We start from the raw sequence: 20737 nt of genomic DNA, 5'->3' as shown, positions 1-20737 counted from the left end.
GTGTTATCATTTGTCAGTGTACATAACGTCAGGTGATTTCTACACAGCTCTTGTTATTTTAAATATTTACTGTACCCACCTGTCATGTGACAGCAGTATGTGTTCTGTTTACATAGTAAGGTCTCATGGTGAGATACAGTAAGATGAGATCCTAAGCTATTTCGGACCACTCGATGACTGGCATGAACTACTGCATGGAATCTTTAGGCTACAGTGGAATGTACTGTAGCACTTACAGACAGGAGCCTTGACTACTGAAGATACAGTAACTGCATTTCCAGGTCACTGCAGCCAGACCATGCTTTCATACTAGTAGAGTCACCAAGACACCTGTCTGTGTGAGCTGTACTTATCTGTAGTCTCTACATACTGTTCTACCCAGGAGGCCTGTGTGTACAGTATGTACTCCACTGTAGCCTACAGACTATGTTTTAGCCAAGAGGCCTGTCCTGTCTGTATACTCCACTGTAAGAAAAAAAGCTGCAAGAAAACGGTAAATGTCTGGCATCAATGGTTTCCAAATACTTACTGTCAAATTACAGTAAAATCAAATACATTTACAGATTACAACCTTTATTTAATGGTTAATATTTTGATAAAAGGTAATTTACTGTATTTTTATGGTATTACACTTAAAGTAGAAAAACAAAGGTAATCTGTAAAATAATACAGTGAATTTCCTGTGAAAAAACTTTTTTTATACAGTGTACACAGACTGTGTTTTAGCCAAGAGGCCTGTCCTGTCTGTATGTACTCCACTGTAGCCTACGTACAGACTGTGTTTTAGCCAAGAGGCCTGTCCTGTCTGTATACTACACCGTAGCCTACATACCAGAGGTGTGGACTCGAGTCACATGACTTGGACTCGAGTCAGACTCGAGTCACAAATTTGATGACTTTGGACATGACTTGACCAAATCAAAAAAGACTTTGACTTCGACTTTGACTTTAATACCAATGACTTGTGACTTCACTTGGACTTGAGCCTTTTGACTTGAGAAGACTTGATAACTTGGCTTCCCCCATGCCCAAAGATAAGTTATATTAAATACTGAATGGTTCGTTAGTTACTGCGTTATTTTTATGTAGATTGGTAGCGAGCTGCAGCGCAGTTCTCCTCTCCGGTCTGAGACCAATAGGGTCCAGCTGCAGCGCCGGAGAATCCTCTCACTGGGCAATCCTGTGGCAGCCACGAACCTTCTTTCTATAGAAGCAGCTCGGATGTTCAATCAATCAATCAATCCAATAACACACGCTCGTCGCTCACTTAAAACAGCGCACCTCCCAGCTGCTATATAGAAAGTAGTAGGTTCGTGGCTGCCACAGGCTTGCCCCTTGAGAGGATTCACCGGCGCTGCAGCTGGACCCTACTCGCGGAGACACGTTGTGCTGTGGGGTGTTTACTATTTGACCGTCATGGCAACCCTTGATAAAGGGTTAAGGTAGACTAGTTAGTTGAACCAAGGTCTGCTATTATGGATCATGTGCCATAGACTCATTAGACTGTATATACAGGGCAGGCAGACGTTAAATAAATGATTGGTCCAAGTGGGAAGACAATATGTTGGTTATTGTTAAAATGGATATGGTGATCCTTATTCTTTTTTTCTCAATATACTCCTGAACTGGTTTTCAATCAGCTCTTGCCCAATTGTATCTAGTTGTAAGACTGATTCTGAATATTATTACATTTATAGAAATTTGATTATGTTTTGCCAACAAGTTGATAATGAAACTTTTTGGTGAAACGCGTATTATGACTTGTTTAGGACTCGAAACTTAAAGGTTAGGACTTGGGACTCGACTTGGGACTTGTCAGTCTTGACTTGGGACTTGACTTGGGACTTGCCTGTCTTGACTTGGGACTTGACTTGGGACTTGAGTACCAAGACTTGCGACTGACTTGAGACTTGCAAAACAATGACTTGGTCCCACCTCTGCTACATACACTGTAAATGGTATCTGGCTAGTACGTACTGATGTTTGTTTTGGAGTTTAAAGTTTGAAGTTTGGGCCTGACAAGGGATATATACAAATAAAATCGACTTGACTTGACTTGATATTGTGGTGGGCTGTATATCAATGTGTGGGAAACACTGCAGCCTGTCTGTCACCACATTTACTCCTATTATCCTGTTCTCATATGTCAGCTAGCCAGTTAGGCACTATGCCAATGAGCACAGCCAGCTAGCCCGCCAGTTAGATTAGATCATATGCAAATTTACAGTACAACAAAAAGAAGTTTGGCATCCAACCAGAGTGCAAATGTAGTAGTAACGTGCAACAGCAATATACAATGTGCAGGTGATTAAACTGGGTACAAAATATACAAATGAGTACTACTGAGTGTAGTGCTAATCAGATGTATGTACAGAGTTGTAGTATAATATGTACAATGATACAGGTGTAAGGACAGTATGGTAGTAGACATACTGGCCAGCAGTGTAACTAGTAAGAGTAGGATATGTACAGATATAGATATAGTATCTACAGATATTAAAATGACTATGTGCAGGTAAATACAGACAGGTGTGGGTAGATTAGGGTGAGAATGAATATATTGTGGTGGACATTCATTCTCATGTACTATGAGAATAGTACTGTCCACCACAATATATACAGTATATGGTATATCACTGATTCTTGAGAGTCGGGAGTCGGGACAAAACATGTCCTACATAGAAAAGTCTAATTTATATAAAAAATAAAGAAATTAATAATGATTGACATACTCACAAAGTTCAATCTAAAGGTATTGTGTATACTGATGTTATGTTTTAGCACATATATTTGTTTTTTGGGGGATATTTGTTTAAATGTATAATCTGTGGTTAGAAGCTCCCATGTTAATTTTCTTGTCCTCAGCAAGGGTCACATTATTGACCAGCCCAAAAAGCTTGAAAAACCTCTCCACTTGTGAAAACATACATATCAAATCAAGGATAAGGGTTATAAATGTATAAAACAATGCATGCCATGAAACTCAAATAATATTTTCCATAGAAATCTGCCTATCAAAGTTGTGTCCTCAGTTTATGTCAACTCCGTCAGACTTTTTCATAAACCTAATTAAATCAGGCAATAGCATGGCCAGCTCTATCCCTGAGGACCCCTTTTCCTTTCCCTGCCTGTGGTCAATGCAACACTACCACACATGGTCTGGTAAATTTGATACTTTTTGATATTTTAGACAAACAATGTCAATATTCCTATGGTCACAGTTGGAACATGTCAACACCATCTCTCCGTTATTATACTTTTAAAAAACAATAGTGGATTGAATTCAAGTGTTTCAGTGAGATTATTAAGACAGCTAGCAACTGCCAAAAAACTAGCTAGCTGCAGTGCACAATACAGGCTTGGAGGGAAAATGTCTGCCTTTTTGTCAACTCCGTCAGACATCAACTCCATCAGATTTTGTGTCTGACGGAGTTGACGTGTAAGCTGACAGAGTTGACAAATCCATCAATAACCTCATAATATGCTATTATTATACTATTTTTGAACATGGTAAAGGATTTAAATGTTATTTCAGAGTTGTATCTGCACAGAAGTAGCATGCATAGCATGCATTACAATAACCTGACTTTTAGAGCATGGGCAGGCTGTGGTCTGCTTATTGAATAATTGTCTTACTTTCCCAGCACATGTGTTAATACATAAATATAAATATATCACTTGTCTACGTGGTTGATTGATTGATGTAAAATTTCATAACCCAGTAGGGATACAAGACTAGAGCTGCCGCGGTATTGATGTTTTCCTTACCACACAAATTTGCAAAATATTTCCTACCGCTGCGGTTATTACACCAAATGCATTTTTTTAGTAGTAGTCTACTCTTTATAGCATATAGCCTGCCTCTAGTCTAAATGTCTATCTTTAGAGGATGACTTTGCAGCATGAATATTGTTTGGGATTCGGCAAGCACGCATTAGTTATTGAAAGTGAAACACGGATTCGAAGTTTCCCCTCTGGTCGTGCGCAGTTCACTCGGTGTCGCGGGCAGGGGTGGTTACCCCTAACCCCCCCGACCCTTTCTTATTATTATTACTATAAAGTTACTACTTTATAATAAAGGCATTCGTTTTGTGGCATTAACATTATATAGTTATACGTTCAATAACATCAGCGTATTTACCGGACCATAGCAAGGCAAGCAATACTCTATTCATATCTCAGTTCCTTTCTTTGCTCAGAGCGTGCTGAGTTGTCCCATTCTGCGGTCTGTTAATAAAGTTTTCAATCAGACAAGTGTATAGAACGAAGGGCTTTTATTATAACATTCGTTGCAGACAGTAAAATCATTATGTCTCGTTTAGTACTCCTGAGGAGCGATGGTAGTCCACTCCGGCGGAGAGTTAAAGCTAACGTTATTAGCCGTGTTGTGATGAGCTGACATTCAGGAAGTAAAAACCTAATACGCGCTTGCCGATTGGTGGTAACACACTGCATGACGCTACAACGTGTGACGCGTCTCTCTTCTGACCAATCAGTGGTCTGCAATGTTTCACGTGACTTTTCTGGTACCCAATAGGGTCGCTTGGAACCTCGATAGAGGAGTAGGGTATATCTGCAGAGCCGCAAGCCCAACGAGAGGAGGGTAATTTATTATTATTATTATAAAAAACAGCGGTGACGCGGTATTCAGCCTACTCTGCGGTGGCCGTGATGTAACAGCGATACCGCAGTAATGCGGTAATCGCGGCAGCTCTATACAAGACAGAAGAAAACAGTTATTCTTGTTCTTATACTGTTTACTTAGATCATCAGAGCAAAGGTGAACGGTGGTAAACTGTGGATATTTCATCTTAATATCTTTATAATAATTCTTAATAGGACTGGTCCATGTGTGTCTACTGTAGATTGCTACATCATCCTTTATCTGACTCTTTCCATCCATAGTGTAATACATTATGGTATGGAGTGATCAACAGGATAATATTTTGCTAGTCAGTTGTCTCAATCTTATCAGTTGTCACAAGTGTAGAGTTCAAGAAAAATCAGGATCAGATAAAAATCAGATCAAGATATTCTAGATAACAATGCCAGACAGTGCAGGGAGTCTCTCAGACAGGAAAAGCAACGAATTAAAATGCGAAAAAGGCATTCAAGAGAAATAAAAACTATGAAAGAGAATATTACAAATGTAACAAAGTAACGAAACAACCTGATAAAAACAATAATGTGCAGAAAAAAGGCTACAAATACATCACCACTGGACTCTCCAGGCACGGAAACAAAGAAGATGCTATCAGGAAGCAAAGTAAGGAATCCGAAAATCCAAAAGGCCCTTCTATTCCACAACATCCCCAGAAGAGGGCTGAAGACAAACAAACAAACTCCTGGCCCACGGCGCCAAAAACCAGCACTGAGTGTGTCATCAGGTACGATTCTTAAAAATCGTCGTCTTCAACAAATTAAAGAGTTTGGGTTAACCTACAAGTTAATGAGAGAAAAGGAGCAGACTCAGAAAAAGCCAACATTAATACAGGGTATAACACAGACTGTTCAGGATTTCTTCCTGAACTCTGCACGTGTGACGACGGATAAGACTGACACAATCACCAGGAACAAGATCAAGCGGCAGATAATGATCCTGCTAGACTCCATGCTCAACCTCCACACTGAATTAAGAACCCCACTGTAAAGCTGAGCTATTCTTCATTCTGTGCTCTGAGGCCCTTCTATGTCACAGCACCAAAAGCATCGGATCGGAAGACATGTCTGTGTCAAATACATGAAAATGCATGCTTAATGCTCGAGGTCCTTAAAATGTCTGGTGTTGTGAAGTCAAACAAACTGGATGACAGTTTTCAATTAGTTTGTTGCTCTGCAGCAAGTGAGACCTGCCTTCTTCGCGCCTGCTCACGATGTCTAAACAAAGGTACAGTTACAACCCAAGAGCAAGACAAAATCGATGTTCAATGGAGGCAGTGGGAGAGAGTTCAAGAAGACACACGCAATGGAATCGACATCAACACTAAGCTCGTCAAACACCGAGGCAGCCTTTCAGAGCTCATCAAACTCTATGAGCAAAAACTCAGAAAGGAAACCACAACACATGTGTGTTCAGTGCGAAACCAGTCAAAAGAATACAGCAACACAATTGAGTCCTGTGATGAGAGTACAGCAATCGTCCATGTTGACTTTTCAGAATCCTGGAAATTCAAATATAAAGCTGAAGTTCAGGCCTGCCATTTCAGACTAAATCTGCCACAGATAACACTCCATACCAGAATGTATTACACTAAGGGTGGAAAGGCAGGGTTTTGCACACTGTCAGAGTCAAAGAGACAGGATGCTGCGGCAATCTGGACACAAATGGATCCAGTCCTAAAAGATATCAAGACAAAATATCCACAGGTTACCACCATGCACTTTTGGTCTGATGGTCCAAGCAAACAAGAACAAGAAGAACTTTTTTCTTCTGGGGTTTGAAAAGACAACGTGGAACTTCTTCCCCACTTCTCATGGTAAGGGCGCACCAGACGGCATTGGCGGAACAGTAAAAAGAACAGCTGACAACCTGGTCCTGAGAGGAAATGATGTGACGGATGGACACATATTCTTCAAAAAGGTCTCAAACAGTCTGAATGGTGTTCAGCTGTATCACATTGTGGAAGAAGACATGCAAAGATACGACACTTCTCATGAATCCTCTTAAACCGGTTCCCTCAACAAGACAAATACACCAGATCATCGCACATAAGGACAGGATCCACAACAGACAACTATCCTGCTTTTGCAGCGAGATGTTGGATTGCCAGTGCTTCTGCCCAGCTACCTCCTATTACCATGGCAACCCAGGAGAACAGCAGAGTGATACATGGAGGGCAAGGAAGAAGAGACCTCTGGCCATGTTGTGGGAGGAGATGGAAAATGAGATGGAAGAGGGTATCGAGATGGAAGATGTAATGGAGGAGTTGGACAAAGAACCTTTGAAAGGTCCTGAGGGTACGGTGACAGTAACGACTGTTAGCAGCCTTCGTAATGGAGACTGGTTAGCAGTAGTATATGATGACCACTGGTGGCTAGCCAAGACCATCGATGTGGATAATGAGCAACAAGATGTGAAAGTTGAATTTCTGCATCCCCATGGTCCAACAGAAAAGGTTCAGCCCAAATGTGGCAAGAAGGATGTCTGTTTCTGTCCAGTTCAAGACATCATAGTGAAACTAATCAGAAATGCAGAAGGAAAGGAAGAGGAGAAGTGGGTGAGAAAGTGGAGATCAGGAAGTGGTGTAGAGGAGGTAGATGAAAACAGGGACGAGAAGAAGGGGTCCTGTTCTCCATTACTGTTTTTGTTGTTGGAAACGGTGCATTTTGTAATAGTTGGAAACAGTGTATGTAAAGTTTGTTGTTTATTACAATTGAGTTAACAAAATGTTCAGTATAAGACAAGGAGTTATTAGTTATTATTATTGTCACTTCCATCTGTTAAAAAAATTTAGCAGAGATGTAAATCCAATTTTGTCAACTCTGTCAATTTCTCGTCAACACCGTCAGATCATTGTCAACACCATCAGATGTTTATTTTTGTTAATCTTGGGGAAAATACAAATTCCTTCTTCAGTTAAAATCACAGTTTTTACAGTGCAATAAAATAGTTGTGGATTACTGTTTAACAGTTCAAAGTCATCTTTACCTTCTGTTTGGTATCCACAGTTTAAAACCTGACAGTGAGTCTTCCCTCTTGTTTGATACCCACTTTGACCCTTCGAACCTCCCACTCAAGGCAAACCTCCCTCTCTATATATATATGCTGTAAATATAAGAATATAAATGTAAATATGCAGTATATACAGCACTGTTGTACATGCTATCATACAGAGTATATGGATTATTATGATTATGATTACAGTGTAGGACAGTTGTAAATAGTGAGTATAGAGTTCAGAATACGGTATGGGTAACAGAGCCTAGGGTGTAGGCAATGGAGTCAGAGGGGGTGGGGGTGGGGGGGCTGTCAACATGGCTCAGAGTTCAGAGTTCAGTTATGCACTAAGCTAGTCAGCCAGCCAGCCAGTTATGCACTAAGCCAATGCAGGGCTGTACGCTAAGCTTTTTCACTAGGGGCACACTTGCCCCTAAATGAGAAATTTAGGGGCAAAACATATTTTTTAGGGGCACATTTTTTAATAACAATTTTACCATTATAGTGAAAAAAAATATGTTCCTCCTGCCTCATTACTGTGGTCCTTTTATTTAACATTTAAGTGCTTTTGTTGTCAGGTTTGTATCTTTTATAATGAACCAACTGAACTTCGTATTACCACAGCTGCAAACATTTCTTCTTTCATTGATAACGGTGTATTAACAGTGTTCATAGTCAGTATCTGCTGCACACTGCAACACAGCTCTAAGACATACACTAAATCATGCTCTTTGTTTATTTTTCTCCCTCTCTCTTCCACACACACACACACACACACACACACACACACACACAGAGAGAGCTCCCTCCCCGGGCCTCTGTAAGGTATTGGCTTGTGTTGCTACACGGACACATTTGTATGTTGCACCATGGTACTTCCGAATCCTGGCTTACAGAGTACAGACCATAGATAGACTAGTAAACAAACATTCCGTCTATTATGTGAACTAAAGAGTACAAGGTTTACACAACAGCCCCCACCCCTTGTTTTATTGTATTTGTACCTGTACTACCTGCTGTCAGCTGTTTATCTCTCTCTGTGAGCTTGATTAGCTAGCGTTAGCTCACGTTAGCTCCGCGGCTAACCCTGAACTAAATCAATGACGGTTCTAAAGCATTTCGAGTAGTTTTCACTGCACATAGAAGTAGCCAAACAGCGGGAGCATTTCGGGAGTATATAACCAAAACCCAGGCAATTTCGAGCCCTTGGCTTGCCTTAAGGATTCAAATAGTCTGCCATTAGCTACATGCTAACATGCTAACGTTATAACGGTCAGGAAAACCTGGCAACAGTGGCAGCGATAAGGGAATTGAAAGTCACAGGCACACGATTCCAGGTGCCTGTGACTTTCTATGAAGAAATGAGCTATGAAGAAACTTTACTTTTCTTCATAGCTAAATCAGACAGTCAGCCAGTCTATCAGAGTGAGTGCTCAGCCTTGGATAATTTAGGAGTGAAATGCGAATGCAGGGCTTGAAATCACTACTCGCAAGCCCGCCCCCAAATATTATTTACCAATCGCAACGGCCAATTAAAGGGGCAATTCGCGATAATCTCATCGCAGTGTACAGCCCTGCAATGAGCCAGCCAGCCAGTCAGCCAGCCAGCCAGTTATGCACTAAGCCAATGAGCCAGCCAGCCAGTCAGCCAGCCAGCCAGTTATGCACTAAGCCAATGAGCCAGCCAGCCAGTCAGCCAGCCAGCCAGTTATGCACTAAGCCAATGAGCCAGCCAGCCAGTCAGCCAGCCAGCCAGTTATGCACTAAGCCAATGAGCCAGCCAGCCAGTCAGCCAGCCAGCCAGTTATGCACTAAGCCAATGAGCCAGCCAGCCAGCCAGCCAGTTATGCACTAAGCCAATGAGCCAGCCAGCCAGTCAGCCAGCCAGCCAGTTATGCACTAAGCCAATGAGCCAGCCAGCCAGTCAGCCAGCCAGCCAGTTATGCACTAAGCCAATGAGCCAGTCAGCCAGCCAGCCAGTTATGCACTAAGCCAATGAGCCAGCCAGCCAGTCAGCCAGCCAGCCAGTTATGCACTAAGCCAATGAGCCAGCCAGCCAGTCAGCCAGCCAGTTATGCACTAAGCCAATGGTCAGCCAGCCAGTCAGCCAGCCAGCCAGTTATGCACTAAGCCAATGAGCCAGCCAGCCAGCCAGCCAGTTATGCACTAAGCCAATGAGCCAGCCAGCCAGTCAGCCAGCCAGCCAGTTATGCACTAAGCCAATGAGCCAGCCAGCCAGTTATGCACTAAGCCAATGAGCCAGCCAGCCAGTCAGCCAGCCAGCCAGCCAGTTATGCACTAAGCCAATGAGCCAGCCAGCCAGTCAGCCAGCCAGCCAGTTATGCACTAAGCCAATGAGCCAGCCAGCCAGTCAGCCAGCCAGTTATGCACTAAGCCAATGAGCCAGCCAGCCAGTCAGCCAGCCAGTTATGCACTAAGCCAATGAGCCAGCCAGCTATAGTCAGCCAGCCAGCCAGTTATGCACTAAGCCAATGAGCCAGCCAGCCAGCCAGCCAGTTATGCACTAAGCCAATGGTCAGCCAGCCAGTCAGCCAGCCAGCCAGTTATGCACTAAGCCAATGAGCCAGCCAGCCAGTCAGCCAGCCAGCCAGTTATGCACTAAGCCAATGAGCCAGCCAGCCAGTCAGCCAGCCAGCCAGTTATGCACTAAGCCAATGAGCCAGCCAGCCAGTCAGCCAGCCAGCCAGTTATGCACTAAGCCAATGAGCCAGCCAGCCAGCCAGCCAGTTATGCACTAAGCCAATGAGCCAGCCAGCCAGTCAGCCAGCCAGTTATGCACTAAGCCAATGAGCCAGCCAGCCAGCCAGCCAGTTATGCACTAAGCCAATGAGCCAGCCAGCTATAGTCAGCCAGCCAGCCAGCCAGTTATGCACTAAGCCAATGAGCCAGCCAGCCAGCCAGTTATGCACTAAGCCAATGAGCCAGCCAGCCAGTCAGCCAGCCAGCCAGCCAGTTATGCACTAAGCCAATGAGCCAGCCAGCCAGTCAGCCAGCCAGCCAGTTATGCACTAAGCCAATGAGCCAGCCAGCCAGTTATGCACTAAGCCAATGAACCAGCCAGCCAGCCAGTTATGCACTAAGCCAATGAGCCAGCCAGCCAGTCAGCCAGCCAGCCAGTTATGCACTAAGCCAATGAGCCAGCCAGCCAGTCAGCCAGCCAGCCAGGTATGCACTAAGCCAATGAGCCAGCCAGCCAGTTATGCACTAAGCCAATGAGCCAGCCAGCCAGTTATGCACTAAGCCAATGAGCCAGTCAGCCAGCCAGCCGGTCAGTAACCTGTCTCTTAAGTGGAACTGATGGATGTTGGAACAAGCCCACGAAGACCACTGTCATACCATCAGTCTAATGGAAGAGAGGGAGATATGGGAGAGAGAGAGTGAGAAAGAGATTGAGAGATATGCTGACTCATCACTTTTAACATTTACTGGCAGAGTAAATATAGAACCTAATTCACTCAACTCATTCATGTTTGCTTACAGAGCACAATTTGTCAGACTTTGAGGGCTTTCGCACCAAGTTAGTTTGAAATGATTATTTTTGTTGTTTTTTGTTTGGTTATGTTTCATATTGCCAATTGATATATAAAAAAAAAAAAAAAACTACTATGTTTTTTCAATTCACTGTCAATGATTAATTATGTGCCACTGTCTACTAGGCTACTGTCACCTGAATTATGCATGCACGTTATTTGTTTAGTATGATGAAATCAGAGCCAGTGTAGTTTATAAAGTATAATGAAATCAGAGCCAGTTTAGTATATAAAGTATGATGAAATCAGAGCCAGTTTAGTATATAAAGTATATAAAATATCAGAAGCTGTACAATCAAAACATTTCAAACGCTACTCAACCCTAGTCATCTGGCCAGGAAACAACATCAAGCTGAAGCACTAAGTGCCTCTAATTCTGCACTAATTCCCAAATTAAAACCATCTGGATTCCCCCCCCCCCACACACACACACAAGCACACACACACACACACACACACACCATCCTACCCCGGTCACAGCCTCTTCACCCTGCTCCCCTCTGGGAGAAGGCTGAGGATCCCAAAGGCTGTGAAAGCTCGACACAGACTGAGCTTCTTCCCCTCAGCCGCCAGGCTGATCAATGCCTCAGGTCCCCCCCCCCCTCGGTACCCCCCCCCCCCCCCCCCCCCCCTCTGCCCCCAAGTGACACTGGCACAATGACACTGACTGCACTGCACTAGTCCGTACTGGATCCCTGCACTCTTCACTTTATATATATATATGTATTTATTGATTAATCCTCCACTGCACTGTTTCGTTTCTTGTCTGTGTTGGTGTTGTTTTCTGTGAAAAAAGAAAGGAAATGCATACACTGTATTGCTGCAACAATTACCAATGTGTTTTACACAAATGGCTAAATAAAGGAATCTGAATCTGAAACTGAACACACACACACACACACACACACACACACACACACACACACACACACACACACACGTACTGCTACTTATACTGTAGCTCTTTCACTTGAGCTACCATTCAATTCCTCTTTATGTTTTTTTCATATGTATATAAATGTAGATGTATTATACTTTTATTATATACCCTTTATATATATATAATATGTTTTAATATAACTTTTATTATACCCTTTATTAAACGTTTCCCTAGATGCATACAGTAATATGTTAATCTCTTTATATGTTACCTGCAGTCTGTCCGTCTATCTATCTATCTATCTATCTATCTATCTATCTATCTATCTATCTATCTATCTATCTATCTATCTATCTATCTATCTATCTATCTATCTATCTATCTATCTATCTATCTATCTGTCTGTCTGTCTGTCTGTCTGTCTGTCTGTCTGTCTGTCTGTCTGTCTGTCTGTCTGTCTGTCTGTCTGTCTGTCTGTCTGTCTGTCTGTCTGTCTGTCTGTCTGTCTGTCTGTCTGTCTGTCTGTCTGTCTGTCTGTCTGTCTGTCTGTCTGTCTGTCTGTCTGTCTGTCTGTCTGTCTGTCTGTCTGTCTGTCTGTCTGTCTGTCTGTCTGTCTGTCTGTCTGTCTGTCTGTCTGTCTGTCTGTCTGTCTGTCTGTCTGTCTGTCTGTCTGTCTGTCTGTCTGTCTGTCTGTCTGTCTGTCTGTCTGTCTGTCTGTCTGTCTGTCTGTCTGTCTGTCTGTCTGTCTGTCTGTCTGTCTGTCTGTCTGTCTGTCTGTCTGTCTGTCTGTCTGTCTGTCTGTCTGTCTGTCTGTCTGTCTGTCTGTCTGTCTGTCTGTCTGTCTGTCTGTCTGTCTGTCTGTCTGTCTGTCTGTCTGTCTGTCTGTCTGTCTGTCTGTCTGTCTGTCTGTCTGTCTGTCTGTCTGTCTGTCTGTCTGTCTGTCTGTCTGTCTGTCTGTCTGTCTGTCTGTCTGTCTGTCTGTCTGTCTGTCTGTCTGTCTGTCTGTCTGTCTGTCTGTCTGTCTGTCTGTCTGTCTGTCTGTCTGTCTGTCTGTCTGTCTGTCTGTCTGTCTGTCTGTCTGTCTGTCTGTCTGTCTGTCTGTCTGTCTGTCTGTCTGTCTGTCTGTCTGTCTGTCTGTCTGTCTGTCTGTCTGTCTGTCTGTCTGTCTGTCTGTCTGTCTGTCTGTCTGTCTGTCTGTCTGTCTGTCTGTCTGTCTGTCTGTCTGTCTGTCTGTCTGTCTGTCTGTCTGTCTGTCTGTCTGTCTGTCTGTCTGTCTGTCTGTCTGTCTATCTATCTATCTATCTATCTATCTCTGTCTATCTGTATATCTATCTGTATATCTATCTGTATATATATATATATCTACTGTAGGGGTGGGGGGGAAATCGATACGTAGTAGTATCGCGATACTTTGCGTGGCGATACTGTATCGATACAGGGACGCCAAGTATCAATATTTAATTATTCATTAAAAAAAAGTATATATTTTTTTGTATAAGGAAGTTGCATTGTTCATTTCAATACCTGTAATAGTACAGTAGTCCACACACACACACACACACACACACACACACACACACACACACACACACACACACACACACACACACACACACACACACACACACACACACACACACACACACATGTTCTCAGTCACTTTGGTGCATTTCTCACATCACTATTTACATTTGCACAACAGTTAGTGCATTTCTCAAAACAATTAGTACAAACTGCAAAACCTAGTTGATAACCTGCAAAAGTGTGTCACTTGCTCAAAATGGATAGTTCCTTCTTCAAAAGCAAGTATGCATGTCAATGAAAGTGTCAGTGTTATCAAAATGAAAAGTCCTGACACCATTGTTTATGAACAAGAGTCAAATGGCTTTGTCATGTTTTCATTATGACAGATCACCCTGTAAGTGTTTTCCAATGCAAAAAAGTCAGATCTTGGTGACACTACCTGCAAATGCTCAAGACAGCACTATACACTATTTGCACAGCCATTTGAAATCTACAGTTACACATTACTGTACACACTGTACACATTGTAATATTCCCTCCTTGTTGGTCTGGGACATCAATGGTTGCTCTCTGTCCAATGTGATTTCTTCCACGCTGTCTACCTTATGCCAGATTGAAACCCGCCTCATCAACATATAATGTGTGCAGCGGTTCCCTGGTACACGCTTTATCCCAGAAGAGAGAGAGAGAAAAACTATAAACTTTTCCTGTGTAACATAATGCATTTTGGACAACATATTGTACAGTATGAACTGTCATGTAAGTGTACTGCATGGCACTACACAAAGTAACCAGTTTACAGCACTGAACATTAGAGTATGCATAGAACACATAAATGTTTTACTTGTGCATACTGGTGGCGGATCTCCTTCACTCTGTCGCTGTTCCGGTCAAATGGCACATTGTACTACAATTGTTTCATGTGCATTTAATTTCCACTGAGCACTCTGTCAATTGTAGCGATTGAAACGGATTCAATATTCCCAAAGATATTGTCATCCTCTATAACAGCGCTTTGTATCTCTCTCAACCTTATGGCATTGTTTGCAATCACCATTGCACAAATGGCTTCCTCTTGTTGCGGAGTAAAAAGGGGCCCTCTTCCACCTCTGCGAGGTTGTCTTGCAATCCTATGTGGTGCAGAGTAAAATTACAGTAATGTACAGCAAACATGAGATATACTGCTTTACAGTAACCCATATTAGTAACAGTACTTCCCACTTGTAAAATGCTGCAGTACAGTACCATACTGTAAATATGGCAAATCTTTACTGTAACACTACTTTACACTACAATACAGTACATCTGTGCTGCAGTAAAGCTGTAAGTCTAAATGTAAAATGTAAAAAGTGACAAGTTCTTGTCCCACTGCAAGCTTCATGTATGACACAATGGCAGTAGTGCAGTGCAGATTGTTTAGTGCTGAATTACTGTCCACTGTCCAGTATACACACCTGCTCTCCCGACAAAATGTTTGAATACAGTAATTTAATTTACAGTGGTTCTCTCAACATTTGGCTGCACCCTTCGACCAGCCTCAGCCATTGTGAGGCCGTGATTGACAGATTTTGACAACTAGTTCAACATTTTTGTATGTAATGACTCAATCAATGAAATGAGGACTATTAGTTTTATAGGGAATGACTATTCAGCAGTCATAAGTATAGTTAATTTAGACTGACATGACATAAGCAAATGATAATGTTATAAAACAGCAGAGAATTGTATGAAAGCAATTGATGCATGTCCAAAAGCATTTGCAATTTGTTCGGAGGAATGAGAAACTGCTACTATGTGCACAAATGACTAAATGTTGTGGAGGTTGAACTAACAGTTATGAGAACTTTAATTCTGATCTGAGAAATGCACCAAAGCAATTGAGAAAAACTGTAAGTTGGAATATGACTGTAATACAAACAGTTCAGTTTGTCAGGTACATGTCATGCAACACAGATTACAGTGTTGACATCTGTCTGCTTGAGAAAATACCATGTTCTGCAATACAAATGATTGAAGTGAGATGAACAGACTGAACTTTATTTTATTAGATAAAACATGTTGACATTTGTTACTTTGCAGTTGAAAAAAGGTAATAAATTCAATTTGATCAAAAAAATTAAAATAAAAGAAAATAAATTCACAATACTCAGCGCATTGCGATATATTTAGTATCGCGATACTATCGTATCGTGACGCAAATATCGCGATAGTATCGTACCGTGAGGTCTCTGGCGATTCCCACCCCTCTGTCTGTCTGTCTCTCTGACTATCTGTCTGGACTATCTGTCTGTCTGTCTGTCTGTCTGTCTGTCTGTCTGTCTGTCTGTCTGTCTGTCTGTCTGTCTGTCTGTCTGTCTGTCTGTCTGTCTGTCTGTCTGTCTGTCTGTCTGTCTGTCTCTCTGACTATCTGTCTGTCTGTCTGTCTGTCTGTCTCTCTGACTATCTGTCTGTCTGTCTGTCTCTCTGACTATCTGTCTGTCTGTCTGTCTGTCTCTCTGACTATCTGACTGTCTGTCTGTCTGTCTGTCTATCTGACTGTCTGTCTGTCTGTCTGTCTCTCTGACTATCTGTCTGTCTGTCTGTCTGTCTGTCTCTCTCCATCCAGATCGTGTGGAGCCTCCAGACATTGAGCCTCCAGATATTCAGACCCAGATGCCTGTGTTCTTCTACCTGCATTTATTTCAAAGATGTCCAACTTAGCGGGGGACACCTGAGGACGGCCACCGTGGACTAGAGGAAGTGTGTGTGTGTGTGTGTGTGTGTGTGTGTGTGTGTGTGTGTGTGTGGGGAACTGGAACATCAGTGTTGGACTGAGCATGAACCAGCTGCCTGCTTCAGCCTGTCTACTGGGAGGCCTGTTGGGTAAGAGAGACGTGTGTGTGTGTGTGTGTGTGTGTGTGTGTGTGTGTGTGTGTGTGTGTGTGTGTGTGTGTGTGTGTGTGTGTGTGTGTGTGTGTGTGTGTGTGTGTGTGTGTGTGTGTGTGTGTGTGTGTGTGTGTGTGTGTGTGTGTGTGTGTGTGTGTGTGTGTGTGTGTGTGTGTGTGTGTGTGTGTGTGTGTGTGTGTGTGTGTGTGTGTGTGTGTGTGTGTGTGTGTGTGTGTGTGTTTCAGTGTTTGTGTCTGTGTCTTTTCTCCATCAGGAATAATGAGGGTCATCCTGACCTGAATGTTCTTCTCTTTAAGCTCCAGCACATCCCTCAGAGACACTCTACTGGCTAGACTCATCACTAGAGACAAGCAATCACACACACACACACACACACACACACACACACACACACACACACACACACACACACACACACACACACACACACACACACACACATACACACATACACACATACGCACACATGAGCACACATGCACATGCACACGCACACACACATATGTTCTTTGGCTCTCTCTGACTTAATTCCAATCTCTTACAAATAGCACATTGAATAATAATAATAACAATAATAATAACAATAATGCTAATGATTATATTTACAGTTGTCGTGGTCTGTCCAAATCATTATCTATGAACATGAGGGACTCTCCCAAAGCCAGAGAAGTAAGACTTGTACCAGTGATGTCATCAGGATGTAGAGTCTGCAGATAGGAAAGAAAGGTCACTGTGATGATGTCACATAATGACAGTGAATTATCCCCAACAGGAAACAGTTGTTACTACCAGTTCCTGTTCTGACATACTTGCAATACACTTCACTGCCACTAGGTTAAAAGCTGCTTATTGCAGCTTTAAAGATCCATAGAAACAGCATTTACGGCATCGCCAGTGTATTTCCAAATACAACAGACCTTTAGGGCGGGGTAGGAGGTCGATTTGATGGATGTTTGATTGACATAGTCAAAATCTGATTTGATTGGATATTTTTTGGGTGTTTGTGCAGAGTGGCTCACAGATTAGATGCTTTTTTCCCCCAGACAAAACAATGGATTTCTAAAGAAAAGAAAATAGCAAATTCTTTGTCACTATCAGTGGCGGCCGGCCGATAGTGGGCGCTAGAGCGCCGCCCTCCCTGTTAAAAGAAGAAGAAGAAGAATTTTTATTATAATTTTTTTTAGAGCCCTATAAATAAAATAAACATGTTTAAATGAATAATATTTACTCATTTTAAGTATGTTTGTGTTTCCAATGCACAATATAACGTTAATATATCAAATATAAATAATTGTTTTCATTAACAGGAAATGACTGATAGAGAATACTTTCCGTAGCCGCATTTCTCTCGGGCTAGCCGTAGCCGCATTTCTCTCGGGCTAGACGCAATAGCGCTTACAGTGGGCGTGCACTGGTTTCATCGCTGTATCCGTCGCAGCCAATCAGTGCGTAACGCGCTGTGCATTGAAATATGATGTATTATGATGGAAGCCGGGCGCATTTTCAAGCGATCTATTATCATCTAAGCAAGCAGCGTCTATACTTTCCGTAGCCGCATTTCTCTGAGACGCTCTCTGATTGGCCGACGCCAGTACTTTCCGTAGCCGCATTTCTTGGAGACGCTCTCTGATTGTCCGACGACAGTTTCTGGTTAGGCTTATAGTTACTCTTCGAAGTTGGTTAAGGTTAGAGTTTGTCGGCAAGTTCTTTCGACGGTTAAGCTTAGGCACTCTTTCAAAGTTGGTTAAGGTTAGAGTTTGTCTTAGAGCAGGGCGCTAGAACGACAGGTAGTTTGCAGGCTGTTCGACACGGAAATGGGCAAAGACACAGCTCATCATAACAGTAATGTTGTGTTATGCTAACAAGAAGCTACTTGTTAGCACTGGACAGTGGATATACATCAACAGTCTGGGACTGTGGGACAGTGGACAAGCCCTCCTGGACCACGTTTCAACTAAACAGTGAGTTAATAAATGCGGTCTCTCTCTCTCTCTCTCTCTCGCTCTCTCTCTCTCACTCTCTCTCTCTCTCTCTCTCTCTCTCTCTCTCTCTCTCTCTCTCTCTCTCTCTCTCGCTCTCTCTCTGTTGTTGTTAATTTGACGCATAATGGATGAATGAATGAATGGTAACTTGTTTAAAATGACAAGATATATATATATGTGTTCATTATTGCATTGATCATACGTGTACTAGTGTAGTAACTCGACTTAACGTTGGTAACGTTATGTCGTCAGCTGTCCACTTGGTCAGCTGTGAGCTGTCCGCTTGCCCCCCTTCACCCCCCCCACCCGCGCCCACCCAAATGTAGTTCACACCGGCCGCCACTGGTCACTATGTGACAAATAGATGAGAACTAGGTGCAGACAAAAGAGGCAAAATGGAGGAAAAAACATTTGTAATTTCTCATTATCAAATTCAGGGGTTCCCAAACTTTTCAGGCCAGGGCCCAGAAAATAAGGCGTCAGAGAGCCGCGGCCCAATGCACATCGTCAGGCTTTTTTTTTTTTTTTTTTTTGCCAGGCGACCGATTTTTTAAGCCAAATATCACTTCAATCCTATTAAGTTAGTTCAAGTTAGTTATTCATTTATATGTGCTATTTATGAGAGGGCTAACTTGTTGCAAAATAATAATGATAATAATCATAGCCGCATTAAAATACTATTGTTGCTTCGGTTGTTTTCAGCATTTTATGTGCATAATCTGTTATTTAGTTTGAAATGTTCGTTGAAATAAGTAGATTTTTCGTTTTTGTTTATTTATTAAGTTAATATAAAACCATATAGTCACATTTTAGAATACAATAGAATATAATTTTAGAATACAACTAGAAACACTGTCCTGGCCTGCTTCTAAGTTCAGTGGCCTGACCAAATAAAAAAAAATTAAAAAAAATTAAAAAAAAATAAAAAATCGTTTTTTTTTTTTTTTTTTTTTTTTTTTAATCATCTGGCGGCCCACCCATGGCTGCTCGCGGCCCACATTTGGGTCGCGACCCCGACTTTGGGAACCACTGATCAAATTGATTGACTGAGCGTTTGTTACAAGGACTTACAGTAACCTGCATTATGTTTTGATGCCTGAAAAGGTTGTTTACATTTGTAGTTTTTGTAAAAGGATATTTCACTTTAGTAACAGGGACTGGGGTGAAGGTGTCCATCTCGCGGGTTGGTATAAGAGTCTCTAGGTTTCAGTCCAGCAGAGCTAATGTTCGCACACGTGGTGTTCGCCTCTCTCAAACTCTTACAAGAAAAAAGCCTGGGTGATGGCAAACCGCGAAAGTGGCTTGACTATGTCTGTAATTTACGTTTCAAACTTCGCTGTGCCTGTGAAATGGCAAAACAAAACATGCCTGTTGCACCAACAAAAATTAAGAGATGATTTGACAAGGATGCAAAAGGCCAGAGACTACATACTTGCCACTCCGGAGCCTAAGCGGCAAAGTAGGTTGTGTCATATCAATATGTTGAAACCCTACCTGGATAGAGAATCTGTCCTGTCTCCTATCAGAGATGGGGCCCAGGCAGTTTTACAGCTGTCCAGGGCTGAAACTATTGATGGGGCCCAGGCAGTTTGGCAGCTGTCCAGGGCTGAAACTATTGATGGGGCCCAGGCAGTTTTACAGCTGTCCAGGGCTGAAACTATTGATGGGGCCCAGGCAGTTTTACAGCTGTCCAGCTGTGATATTCCAGAGAAACGGGATGTGTATGATGTTGAACTTATTGATGATCGTCCAGGTTGTTAGAAAATTCTGAAATGTCTGCATTTGGTTCAGTCCCAGTGCAGTAAGGGTGTGGTCAGTTTAATAGAACTGCCATTCCAGACCCATGTGGATTGATTCTCCACAGATGAAACAACATGCGTACAGAGTGAATCCTAATAAGAGCCTCCATTTGGCAAAAGCAGGTTAATTACATGCTGGAGAATGGCAGTGCAGAGACTAACTCTAGTTCATAGAGTTCCCCGTGGCTTTTAAGTCTGATAAGTCTGGAGGCTCAGACCGGTTTTGTACAGATCTTCGTAAAGTGAATGGAGTCACGAAACCAGCTTGTTATCCTTGTTCCCGGGTAGAGGTCTGTGTTCACCATGTCACTATGTAACCAAACTTGACCTGTTAAAGGGTGCCGTTAACTCCTCAGGCAAAAGAGATCTCTGCCTTTGTGACTCCTGATGCTTTTTCGCAATACACACACAGTGATGCCAACGCTCCAGCTATGTTTCAGCGTTTGGTATATAGTTCA

General features: G+C 42.6%; 1 protein-coding gene across 2 annotated transcripts in view; it reads left to right on the top strand.

Moving 5' to 3' along the window:
• Positions 1–20737, top strand: part of il34 (interleukin 34) — a 157594-nt gene that overhangs the window by 44553 nt on the left and 92304 nt on the right. The window contains exon 2 of one of the 2 annotated variants that reach the window (XM_084317203.1): positions 16218–16474. The exons of the other annotated variant lie outside the window; for it this stretch is intronic. Coding sequence (XP_084173329.1) covers positions 16429–16474 — 46 coding nt within the window. The 5' untranslated portion in view covers positions 16218–16428. The remainder of the gene's footprint in view (positions 1–16217; positions 16475–20737) is intronic. 2 annotated transcript variants of the gene reach the window in all.

This window comes from Notolepis coatsorum (assembly GCF_963971535.1).
Source record: "Notolepis coatsorum genome assembly, chromosome: 6".
NCBI classification, from domain to species: Eukaryota; Metazoa; Chordata; class Actinopteri; order Aulopiformes; family Paralepididae; genus Notolepis; species Notolepis coatsorum.
The sequence above is the reverse complement of the archived record's forward strand: the minus strand, read 5'-3'. Positions and strand labels throughout refer to the sequence as shown.